Source organism: Canis lupus, chromosome 16 (genome assembly GCF_048164855.1).
Source record: "Canis lupus baileyi chromosome 16, mCanLup2.hap1, whole genome shotgun sequence".
In the NCBI taxonomy this organism is placed as follows: Eukaryota; Metazoa; Chordata; class Mammalia; order Carnivora; family Canidae; genus Canis; species Canis lupus.
This window is the reverse complement of record NC_132853.1, coordinates 26,954,905-26,966,960: the sequence shown is the minus strand read 5'-3', so window position 1 is coordinate 26,966,960 and position 12,056 is coordinate 26,954,905. Positions and strand designations below refer to the sequence as shown.

The 12,056-nt window shown below is 35.1% G+C and overlaps 1 protein-coding gene across 3 annotated transcripts in view; it reads left to right on the top strand.

The window, feature by feature from the left end:
- CLTC (clathrin heavy chain) overlaps positions 1-12,056 on the top strand; it is a 66,547-nt gene that overhangs the window by 52,716 nt on the left and 1,775 nt on the right. For 2 of the 3 annotated variants that reach the window (XM_072779699.1, XM_072779702.1), the window contains 14 exons: positions 445-590; positions 827-1,010; positions 1,207-1,399; positions 1,863-2,020; positions 2,209-2,373; positions 2,490-2,597; positions 2,678-2,845; positions 2,970-3,119; positions 3,204-3,335; positions 3,446-3,556; positions 4,679-4,849; positions 5,211-5,432; positions 6,886-6,906; positions 10,585-10,660. In XM_072779699.1, coding sequence (XP_072635800.1) covers positions 445-590; positions 827-1,010; positions 1,207-1,399; positions 1,863-2,020; positions 2,209-2,373; positions 2,490-2,597; positions 2,678-2,845; positions 2,970-3,119; positions 3,204-3,335; positions 3,446-3,556; positions 4,679-4,849; positions 5,211-5,432; positions 6,886-6,906; positions 10,585-10,660 — 2,005 coding nt within the window. The remainder of the gene's footprint in view (positions 1-444; positions 591-826; positions 1,011-1,206; positions 1,400-1,862; positions 2,021-2,208; positions 2,374-2,489; positions 2,598-2,677; positions 2,846-2,969; positions 3,120-3,203; positions 3,336-3,445; positions 3,557-4,678; positions 4,850-5,210; positions 5,433-6,885; positions 6,907-10,584; positions 10,661-12,056) is intronic. The other variant, XM_072779701.1, reaches the window with a different exon arrangement.

Here is a 12,056-nt window from a genome sequence, read left to right as displayed (position 1 = left end):
AAATAAGGAAGCAAATAAATTGAGGGTTATTTTTCATTCCTCTCCTAGGAAGCATTTCTAAGGAAAATTCCCATGTTAGATACAAAGCTTCCTGGAAAAAATATTGAAGCACCTGGGAGCCATATAATTAGCCAAAAATAGAGGAATTACTGAGTCCATATTGCCACATCTGTGTGGTTGAATTCATATGTAGCCATTAAAGTTATGGATAATATTTTAATCAGAGAAAAAGAAATTATCTTATTAGGTGATTTTTCTAAAGAACAGAAATACACATAATGTGGGTATATGTGGATTTGTGTAGAAAACCCTTCATGTTGTGAATTTAAAGGTATTTATTCTCAAGTTTTCTACCGAGATGCCAGCCTAAGAGTAGAATGTTTTCTTCATAACTACCTTGATTTTCAGTACCATTAACTCCCTGTGTATGTATGTAATCTGTAGGTTGTACAGACAGCCTTGTCTGAGACTCAGGACCCTGAAGAAGTATCAGTAACTGTCAAGGCTTTTATGACTGCAGACCTTCCTAATGAACTCATTGAACTACTGGAGAAAATTGTCCTTGATAACTCTGTATTTAGTGAACACAGGTATGTTATAAGAAGAGTCCATTGGCTATTTCTATTCAGTCTTCAGTTACCGTCTATCACTTTTGAGAAGGAACAAAGAGACAAAGATTAGAGAAAGTTGTTTGAATTCTGACTCTTCTAATACCCTCCTTTTCTAACTCTGCCCCTGAGAAAAAACTCCTCATAGCCACAGTGTTTATTCTTTATGACTGATAAGCTTTTGAAATAATGCATTCAAATTTTTGTTTTCTTAAAAGGAATCTGCAAAATCTCCTCATCCTCACTGCAATCAAGGCTGACCGTACACGTGTTATGGAGTATATTAACCGCCTGGATAATTATGATGCCCCAGATATTGCCAATATTGCCATCTGCAATGAGTTGTTTGAAGAAGCATTTGCCATTTTCCGGAAATTTGATGTTAATACTTCAGCAGTTCAGGTAGGTCTTCACATTCACAAGTTGATTCAATATTATGTGTTGTCCTGTTAGGCCTGGTGCCCAGCAAAATCGATTGCTTTGGCTATAGAAAAGCAATAAAATCCTAACTGTTTAAATGTAATTGCTATGTGGCAAGATTGATTCAATTTTATTGATTGATTCAATTTGAACCCAAATTCAAATATTGGTTGCCTAGGTCTTGATTGAACATATTGGAAATTTGGATCGGGCATATGAGTTTGCTGAACGCTGCAATGAACCTGCAGTTTGGAGTCAGCTTGCTAAAGCCCAGTTGCAGAAAGGAATGGTGAAAGAAGCCATTGATTCTTATATCAAAGCAGATGATCCTTCATCCTACATGGAAGTTGTTCAGGCTGCCAACACTAGTGGTACGACTTACTTTTATGTGTTTGTGACCTCAGAAAATGTACCTAAGCTATGATTAAGCTAAGCATTAATATTTAGGTCTATTCCGAATTTATATAGGAGTTAGATACTGCATGGTTACTTATGAAGACATTTACCACTTAATCTTAGTCCACATACAGAGAGGTTCCATTTTGTGAATTTAAAAAGGTCCATAGGGAAGATTAGTTTTCTGTTTTGAAATCTCCTAAAATTCTCATCAAATTCTAATCTTACAACCTAAAGGAAAAGGGGAATTCAGCTATTCATTTGGTCAGTGGTAATACAGAAATGTAATAGAAATTTTGCTATTTTAGATAAATTTTATTGTTTATGTTATTCTCTATGTTATTTCCTTAGAAAGGAAATAAATAGCAGTTCTCACTTGAGTGAAAAGATAAATGTTAGGATGTTAGTGTTTGAATTTATTTTCTTCTTTATACCTAGGAAACTGGGAAGAACTGGTGAAGTACTTGCAGATGGCCCGTAAGAAGGCTCGTGAGTCCTATGTGGAGACAGAATTGATATTTGCCTTGGCTAAAACAAACCGCCTTGCAGAGTTAGAAGAGTTCATCAATGGGCCAAATAATGCTCATATCCAACAAGTGGGTTTCCTATTCCGATATTTTTCAGAGAATAAAAATAAACGGTTAAGCCACTTTGTTAATAGGATCTAAACCCGTCACAACTGATGATTTCCAAGGAAAAATAATGTTTCTCAGTATTAAATTGGGTTATGACTTTAGAAAGAGGATTGAGTTTATACTTACTGAAAATAGATTGTTTGTTTCAGGTTGGCGACCGTTGTTACGATGAAAAAATGTATGATGCTGCTAAACTATTGTACAATAATGTATCCAATTTTGGACGCTTGGCATCTACTCTGGTTCACCTGGGTGAATATCAGGCAGCTGTTGATGGAGCTAGGAAAGCTAACAGTACTCGAACATGGAAAGAGGTAATCTCAACATCCATTTGAGTGAAGAATTAGGATTCTTAGAAATCTTTTTAAACTGATTGACTTAACCAGCCATGTTTATATTTGAGTTTTCATAATTGAAATTTTTGTTATAGGTCTGCTTTGCCTGTGTAGATGGCAAGGAGTTCCGTCTTGCTCAGATGTGTGGGCTTCATATTGTAGTACATGCAGATGAATTGGAGGAACTTATCAACTACTATCAGGTAATGAACAGGAGTCTTGTATTAATTGAGATCTATTGCCACAGGTAGTCTTATCTTTAATTGTGTATTTCCTTATTTAGGATCGAGGATACTTTGAAGAACTGATAACCATGTTGGAAGCAGCATTGGGACTTGAGCGAGCTCATATGGGAATGTTTACCGAATTAGCTATTCTGTATTCTAAATTTAAGCCACAAAAAATGAGGGAGCACCTGGAGCTATTCTGGTCCAGAGTGAATATTCCTAAGGTAACCCAACCTTTTAACATTGTGAGGTAGCTCTATAGCTGTAACTGAAACCTTAAAATATCTTTTCTTTTTAAGGTTTTAGCTAGAATACAGACCCATATCTAAAGCAATTAAATCTTTCTAGGTGCTTAGAGCTGCAGAACAAGCTCATCTTTGGGCAGAATTGGTGTTTTTGTATGACAAGTATGAAGAATATGATAATGCCATAATTACAATGATGAATCATCCAACTGATGCGTGGAAAGAAGGACAGTTCAAAGATATCATTACCAAGGTGTGTGACTTCTTCAGAATATGAAGCTTCAAAAGGAGAGAGCTCATTAGGAAATAACTTACATATGGATTTTTCCCATTTTAGGTTGCAAATGTGGAACTATATTACAGAGCAATACAGTTCTACTTGGAATTCAAGCCTCTGTTGTTAAATGATTTGCTGATGGTGCTGTCTCCACGGTTGGATCATACTCGTGCAGTCAATTATTTCAGCAAGGTAATTTAAAAACTTGAGAACCTCATAGCAAGGCAGTAAGGCATATCTGGATAACTTTTGTTGAACAATAAGGATATGCTACGTTTGTAACAAAACTCTTTATTTTGAAGGTTAAACAGCTACCACTGGTGAAACCATATTTGCGTTCAGTTCAAAACCACAATAACAAATCTGTGAATGAATCACTGAACAACCTCTTTATTACAGAAGAAGATTATCAGGTAAAACATACAAATATGTTTATATGCAAAAACTCAAAACTCAGATTATGATTGAGTCACTAGGTTGATATGTTTTGGAGTAAAAAAAAAAAAAACACATTATCTTTTAGGTTTGTAAACAGTAGGTACTTATATGCCTGCGATCTAAACTTAGTGTTTTCAGGAACGATAAATCTGAGCTCTAATTGTCTGTTTTGTAGAATTTTGCTTAGATCATGTCTTGGTTAATGCTTAAGAAAAAAATACTATTGTTACTTTGTCCTTAAACACCTAGATTGTACGTAAGGCTCAAAAAAGCCTTTGATCTCTTAACTAGTCTATGAAATTATTTGGTATTAAGTATATTCACTGCTTTTCTTGCCCAGTAGCATATTAGTATCTGTCTTTTAATAAACTTTCCCTTGTGAAGAATTTTGCAAACATAAAATCAGAAGTAAGATTAAGCTAGTTGCCTTTTTTCTTTATCAACATGATGGGTTCAGATCTTATACTGCTCTATATTACTAAATACCATGTTGTGTTGTATCAGGAGTTTCTCTAAAGCATAAAATCTTTCCTCCAAATTATGAATCCTCCCATTTTCATAACTATTCAAGTTCTTGATACTAAACACTTTGGAAAAAATTGTATCTTTAGAAATTTTATAGAATCTGGGACATCTGGGTGGCTCAGCGGTTGAGCATCTGCCTTTGGTCCAGGGCGTGATCCTGGAGTCCTGGGATCGAGTCCCACATGGGGCTCCCTACATGGAGTCTGCTTCTCCCTCTGCCTATGTCTCTGCCTCTCTCTCTGTGTCTCTCATGAGTAAATAAGTAAAATCTTTAAAAAAAATTTTTTTTATAGTACCTTTGAGCACTTTATTGTTACGCAGTCAGATTGAAGAACCTTGATACTTGTTCAGCTTACAACTTTCTAGCCTGACACTTGAATTTAGGCTGTCGTATTGTAATAATAGCTCATTGGTCAATTTGTATTTTATATATACACTTCATACATCATATTGATCAAGTCTTATACATTCAGTCATATACAGTAATGACTTCTTGATAAAAAATGATGGAACAAATTTTAAACTAAAATGAAACTGATTTGGCATTGTATGGTTTTGTTTTGTTTTTTAAGGCTCTGCGAACATCAATAGATGCTTATGACAATTTTGACAATATCTCACTTGCTCAGCGTTTGGAAAAACATGAACTCATTGAGTTCAGAAGAATTGCTGCTTATCTTTTCAAAGGCAACAATCGCTGGAAACAGAGTGTAGAGCTGTGCAAAAAAGATAGCCTGTATAAGGTGGATAAAGGTGGTGGGGCTGGTCTGTTAAATCGAGTACTAGATGATCTGTCTTAATCCTAAAAATGGTATATTCGAAGTGATGTGGTCTGTACAAGTATAAGTATATGAGAATTGCCCTCAAGCCCCCATTTGAGGGAGATAGTAATTATCAATTTCTTGATTCTAGGGGTCTTCTGTTTATGTCAAACCTCTTAAAAAAATTTCCTTGTCTTCTTTTCTTTCAACAAATCTTCAATTTAAATGATATAACTGGGATTTATTCCCCCTATTGTATTACTTGTTTTGCCAGTTTAGTGTATTTGAGTTTAAAATTATTTGAGTTTAAAATTATTTGACCTTCATCCTTTTCTTTGAATAGGATGCAATGCAGTATGCCTCTGAATCTAAAGATACTGAGTTGGCTGAAGAACTCCTACAGTGGTTTTTGCAGGAAGAAAAAAGAGAGTGCTTTGGAGCTTGTCTTTTTACCTGTTATGATCTTTTAAGGCCAGATGTTGTCCTGGAAACTGCATGGAGGCACAATATCATGGATTTTGCCATGCCCTATTTCATCCAGGTCATGAAAGAATACTTGACAAAGGTAATGGTGCCTCTGGGTGTATTCAGAACTACTTACCTTGAGGATATATAAAATTCCATGCACAGATTTATTTTTTTCAAATGCTTTTTCTCTAGTAGAAGTGTAAGTCATTTGGTTGTCATAAAATATTTTTGTTCTCCAGAAATGTGTAATATCTGGCAAATGACATTGAATGGAAAAGGGAACTTAAACATAACTTGTCAGAATTTTTACCTCTTCATGTATTACTGAAGGTGAATAGTACTACTTCTATATTGTATGTTTGGTTCTTTTTTTTTTTTTTTTAAAAACATAAAGATTTTTTTTCTCCCCAAAATAAAATCTTCCTTAAATCAGTTCCTATAACTCAGTTATCCATAACTTGGTAGTGTAGATTCCCTTTGTTTGGTTGCTTCTTGACTTTAGTATGTCTGCCTGTTTCTTCTGGGGAAGCAAAATCTATATTCTTAACATCCCATTAATCTCAATATTTTGATAGCTTCATCCCCAATTTAAAAATATCCTAGCAGGTTAATAATTAACATATTACCTAAAAGTGCATTAAACAAGCTGTGGGTATAATCATCTTACAAAATTCATTTACCTATCTAGTGTTACTTTTTGATGTCATAATATTTTTTTTTTTACTCACTTGATCCTCAACAGTTAGTAGCTCTTTTACTGTAGAACATTTTAAAATGGTCCTAAAGGATCCACTTGTTAAAAGTAAAACATGCTTATTAAAATCAGTTTCACATCTGATCTCTTCAGCATGCCTGAGGAAAGGGGGGAAATGTACTATCAATGACCCCCAGTATGAATATTTCCTTAGGGTGCCATCTAAGTAGATACCATTGTGTTCCATTATAATTTTATTTATTTGAGAGAGAGAGGAAGTGAGCACAAGCAGGGGTGGGGGGTGAAGGGAGCAGAGGGAGAAGCAGGCTGGCTCTCCCCACTGAGCAGGGAGCCCACCATGGGGCTTGATCCCAGAATCCTGGGATCATGACCTGAACCGAAGGCAGACGCTTAACCAGCTGAGCCACCCAGACATCGCTCAGTTTTAATTTTTTAAGAATTAGCATTTTTGGTATAAAAACTGCTTCAAGTCCAATGTAAGAAAACTGTTGCCTTATATTAGCCATGATGAGAATAGCTTCTTTTCATATGCATAATGCCAACTTATGAGACTTGGCTCTAAGCTGCTGTTAACCGAAATGCTGTAAGTTTTACTAGCGATTAAGCTGCTTTCTTTCACACTGACTCTAGCATAAATTCTTCTGCAATAAGCTCTGAAATTTAAAAAAATATATTCTAAATTTTGCTTCCAGTATGCCCTTTATTTTCACTTTTCTCATGCCTTTTTTAGTGGTTAGATGTTTCTCCCCTAAACCTTTGTTGCTGATTCTACCTTTTTATGCTCAATATGGAATTTGATTTTTTTCTAAGCTGCACCTTCTGAATTCCTTTGCAGGTTGATGCAATAAAGGAAAAGGTGAAAGTTGATTCTTTTCCATCTTTAAGTCTGGAGGACTAAGTCTAAGAAACTTGCATGATTTTTTTTTCCTTCCTTTTCTACACTGCTGCTGCTGCTTTTTCCCCCAATAAATTTTCACTAAAGCCTCTGCAAGTCCCTTGAAACATAACTATAATAGAGCTGTAGGACATTAGTAGATGTTTGCTACTAATCGGCTAATAGGCTTTAGGAAGGGCAGGAGGCTAATCAGTAGTTGGTTCACAGTCTCTCTTAAATATATTATTAAAAACCGAGCATGGTGAGTTTCCATATTAATTACAAAGTTTCAGGAAATTTCTCTTCCCTGTCAGAATATCTGGACCATAATAGGATTTTCTTAATACTCTAAATAAATTTAAGCAGCCTCTGGTTTTATTTTGTGAGCTTGCCTGACAGTTGTTGAATTTATATATGTGTGTGTGTGTATATATATATATACATATATATATATACGCCCTAAAAGGCTTTTTGGGGTTTTTTTTGGTATTGAAGGACTGTGATCCAGTTTCTGATCTCTTGATTCTTACTAATTTTTTGCTGAAAGTAGATACAAGAGATACTAGCTGCTTCCGAAGAGACTTTCCTCATGTTTCTCCAGGTGTCCAGTTCTTATGGTGCTAGTCCATTTTCAAGAATTAAAACTTTTTTAATCATGAGAATAGCTTGCTATAATTGTTGCCAAGCAACATGGATTATTTCTGTATATAATGAAGCAATATTAACTTCTTCCTATAATAAGGCATACCTCTGAAGCTACCTAAAATTTGCTCTCTTATTCATCCGTTGGCTTGTCCAAGGTCAAATTTAGGCACCTTTTGGTTGCTGCTTCCTTCATTGGCTTGTCTCCATCCCAGTTTAACTGAAACAAACTTAATGTCTGGTATCAAATTGTTGTAGTAAAAGGGTGGGAAGGTAAAGGAGAGTTGAAACAAATTTGAAAGAATTTGGGTGGGGCACAATGCCTTGGAATCATATTTAACCAAACTGGAATCACCATTGGAACTTAAGGCAAACCTGAGTAAAATGCATTGTGTGTGAGGCCCTTCAGCAGCTAGTAAGCAAGGCAGTTAGAAAGCGTGTGTGTGAAAAACAGGTAATTGAACTGCAGTGTTATGCATTGTTTTAAATCAAGCATGTACAACAGTCATTGCAATTACATCATACTACTTTTGAAACTCTTAAATAAGCATTGCTGTGGGCTGTGTGTGTTTCTTGAGAGCCTGTATAGCAACAGTCATCTTCAGATCTCACTTCTTGCTTCAGTACTTTTGCCTTTTTTTCATGCACACATACACCAAAATAACTGACTGCATGTTAACTTTTCCTCTGCAGCATATTGCAGTCTTTGTGGAAAAGCCTTTTACATTATAGTGAATTTTTAATAGTACAGATGGAACTGAACTCAGTGACATGCTTACCTATAATTTTTCTTTTTAAATCCAAGGATCAGAAACTTTTGTTACAGCTCTTAACAAAAGCTTGTGTTCATAAAAGCCTTCTCTGCTTCTCTTTTTTGAGCAATCTAAATTGGGTCAGTAGAAACAAAAATTAGATGTTGCGATGCCAGAGGCTGTCCCATTATATAGAAAAATAAAATTTTTTTGCTTAATTTGATGCTATTCCTTCAGAGTTCTTCTCCCCGCCACCCCCCCCCCCCCCCCATGCCCAACCTATCTGTGTTCATGCCTGGGCATTGCGCTATTCCTAGCTCTTCTGAATCTTCAATATACTTCTTTAATAGGACATCTTTCTTCAACATCTGACTCAGATTCACCTCTGACATTAATGTTTAAACCTGTGTTCACTTAAGATTCTTTTCCTTAAAGTCTGGAAATGTTTTATGCAGTGGTGACTTTTTTTTGGTTGGTGTTTCATTTTTCTTCTAGTAACTTGAAAGTAATGTACACTCATACATGTATGCTTTTTTTGTATAACCTCTTGGATACTGTTAACAAAACTCCAAATGACCCTGATGGCACAGACTGTGCTTTAAAGTATACAATTGAAAGAATTTTTTAAGTTTGAATACCAGATATTGGGTATTTTTCATGGTACTTCTACTCCATAGTTGTTTTTAATTTGATATTGGGGTAATTTCTAACACATGAACACTTAGGCTATAAAATAGTAAAATAGCATGCAAAAGCAAACCAACCCATTTTCCTAGTGTAGAAAAACCACATTTTATCTGAAGGTGTCTAAGGTGTCTACCTCAACTTACTTTTCTCAAATTATTCCCTGATAAACTAGAATGAATTAGACTTATGTATAATATTTAATATGGGACAATTAAAATATGTATAAAATACTGTCCTGACCTTAATAACCTATGTGAAGACTCACACTATTTTAAATAGTTTCAAATAGAAACTAGGGATTGCTTTGACCTTTTTAGGACCCAGTCTTTATACTTTTTCACTAAAGTCTGCATGTCTTTTTTGGTGAGTAATTTTCACTATTTGCTTTACTGAGTAATATGCCATGAACATTCATTAAAAGTTTTTCCTGCACTCTGCCCCCCCATCTTACCCAATGCATTTAGGATTTTGAAAAACATGAGTAATAGATAACATCAAAATCTGAAGCTTTAGTTTTATTTCAAGTATAATGATAGACTTTTAAAATATAGTTTAAAAGACAAATATAGTTTAAAATGCATTTGGATGTTGTTTAGTAGACATCCCATAAGCCCACTATCCTAGTATGATTTCTCCCCAATTCTTTGCAGAATTACAGAACCAAATCATGTTAGTCCTGGAACAAATGTTGCAGAATATCTTAATGCAACTATATCATTATACAGACAAGGAAATTTGAGGATCAGTGTGATGGTTTGCTAGGGTCACTCAGCTAGCTTGTGGAATGACCTATGTATTCCAGCTCCTTTCTTTCACTTTTTTCTTTTTTTTCTTTCTTAACATTTGAACTTTACAGTATTAGGTCTGATACTATCCACTTTTATTTAGAGTAGTTAGCATGTAATAGCCACTTAGTTCTTTGACTTCATTAAAAGCAAAGAAAATTCTTCCTCAAAGACATTGGGGCAAAAATTAGGCATTCCTACTACTATTTCTACTTCTTAGAAAATAGAGCATTAAAGCACGCAGCCTGTCTTTATCTAAAAAGATGGAATATGGAGCCACTTTGTGTCTTAAACTTCAGTCCACATATGTAGCAATTATCTGCAGACACTATGCACAAATGAGAAAAGATAGCTTATTCTAAATGAGTATTTGTCCAGTCATTAACTCATTTCACTTTTTTGAATATCTTTTCCTTTGGGAAGGGAAGTCTTGCCTGGTCATGAGTTCATTATTATTACCTTTGATATGGTTTAAACTTCATTTGAAAAAGTGGTTCCTTCTTGTTATTTCCCTCCCTCAGGCTGGCTGCATCCTAGCATGCCCAGTTTTAGCCTGGCGTGAGCTTTTATGGCATTTATAAATCCCTCCTTCCTGAGGGTTTATAATGACAGTGCTAAAAAATCACCTTGACTGAACTGTGAACATTGCCATTGAATTTGAGGGGGCCTGAGAATGTTCTTTAGTCTGTTTTATTTTGACAAATTTAACATACTAAGGCTTTTCCACTTTCTGCCATAAACCTAGGTTTATAATACTTTTGAGGTACTAAGTAACATTACCTGTTTTTCTCCAGGTGGATAAATTAGATGCTTCAGAATCACTGAGAAAAGAAGAAGAACAAGCTACAGAGACACAACCTATTGTTTATGGTAATCTCGCTCTCTTTTTAACCCCACAGAAAATAGTAGACAAATGTTTCATTCTTTAGGGATCCTACCTCAAAACAGAAATATAGCAAGTTTCTAAACTGTAGAAGGCTCACTGAGTTTAGGAATAATTCTGCCATCTTTTTCTGAAAATAATCTTAAAGCAGACATTGACATTGTTGATGAAGGTCATCTTAAATGCATAGACAGTACTTAAAAACAGTCACTTAAGATCATAAGTTAAATTTTCCTATTGCCTGCTCACTGATTGATTCATAAATTACTAAGAAAGAAGTATTAATGAATTCAGCTTTCAGAAGTACAGAGGTAAGAGAACATGCCAAGGCTGTCTTTAGTGTGCTTTACATAAAGAGTACATCTTTTTAAGTTCTAACCAGGGCAGAGAACTGGGTTATTTCCATTTGAGAACTTTCCAGAGAGATAGGATCTCGAAAGTCTCAGTGAATATTGAAGGCAATTTAATTTCTTCTTCCACGTGCAATTCTGAACTACTTCCTTTTCCCTTTCACTCTTGGTGAACAGACTCGTTTGAACAGTGAATTAGAAGCGTTACAACCCGGTGTTCTTTGGAGGAAGGCATAAAATTGTGACCATTAGATCTTAGCTTGCTAAAGGAAATAATAATATACAAATTATTGCGAGAACTCATTATTATAGTTAAAAAGTATATGGGGAATTTAGAGGACTGTGTAGTTTTGATAAAGTTGGAGAAGACCAATTTAAAAGTAGATTAAAGATGATTAGATTAAAGCAGGCTAAAATTAAAAAAAAACAGGCTAAAATATTTGAGTGAGATGTTCGACATATTTGAGATAAGGAAACAGTAGGAACAATACTGCTTTGGGGACACCTATTGAATTTGGCTTACTTTCAGAGTGTTTAAATGGAGAGTCCTTCTAGGCAGTTGAAAATTTCAGTATCAAAAAAAAGAAAAAGAAAATTTCGGTATCGAGGTGAAAAGCGGTTTTTACAAACTGTTGGTTTCCAAAAAGAATTTGCTCACAATAATTTTGGTTTTCATGAAAAAAGACATGAGGTCACTTGTCTGAGAGAAACCTGATACTAGGCTTACGTTCTAGTGGAGGATTACGAATACTTTTATAGGAGAGTGGGTAGATAGCCTCCTTTTAGATAGCCAGGTTTCCTACAGGTTGTTTTCTTTATGTGATCACCATTATTTAAAATACATAAGAGTGTTGGGCCGCCTGGCTGGCTCAGTCAGTAGAGCATGTGACTTGATCCTCAGGGTTGTGATATCGAGCCCACTGTTGATGGGTAGTTTACTTAAAAACTTTTTTTTTAATGAAGTACATAAGAGTGTTAACATAGTTTTTGAAACAGTATATATGCTCTAATGTATTCATTCCCATTGCATATT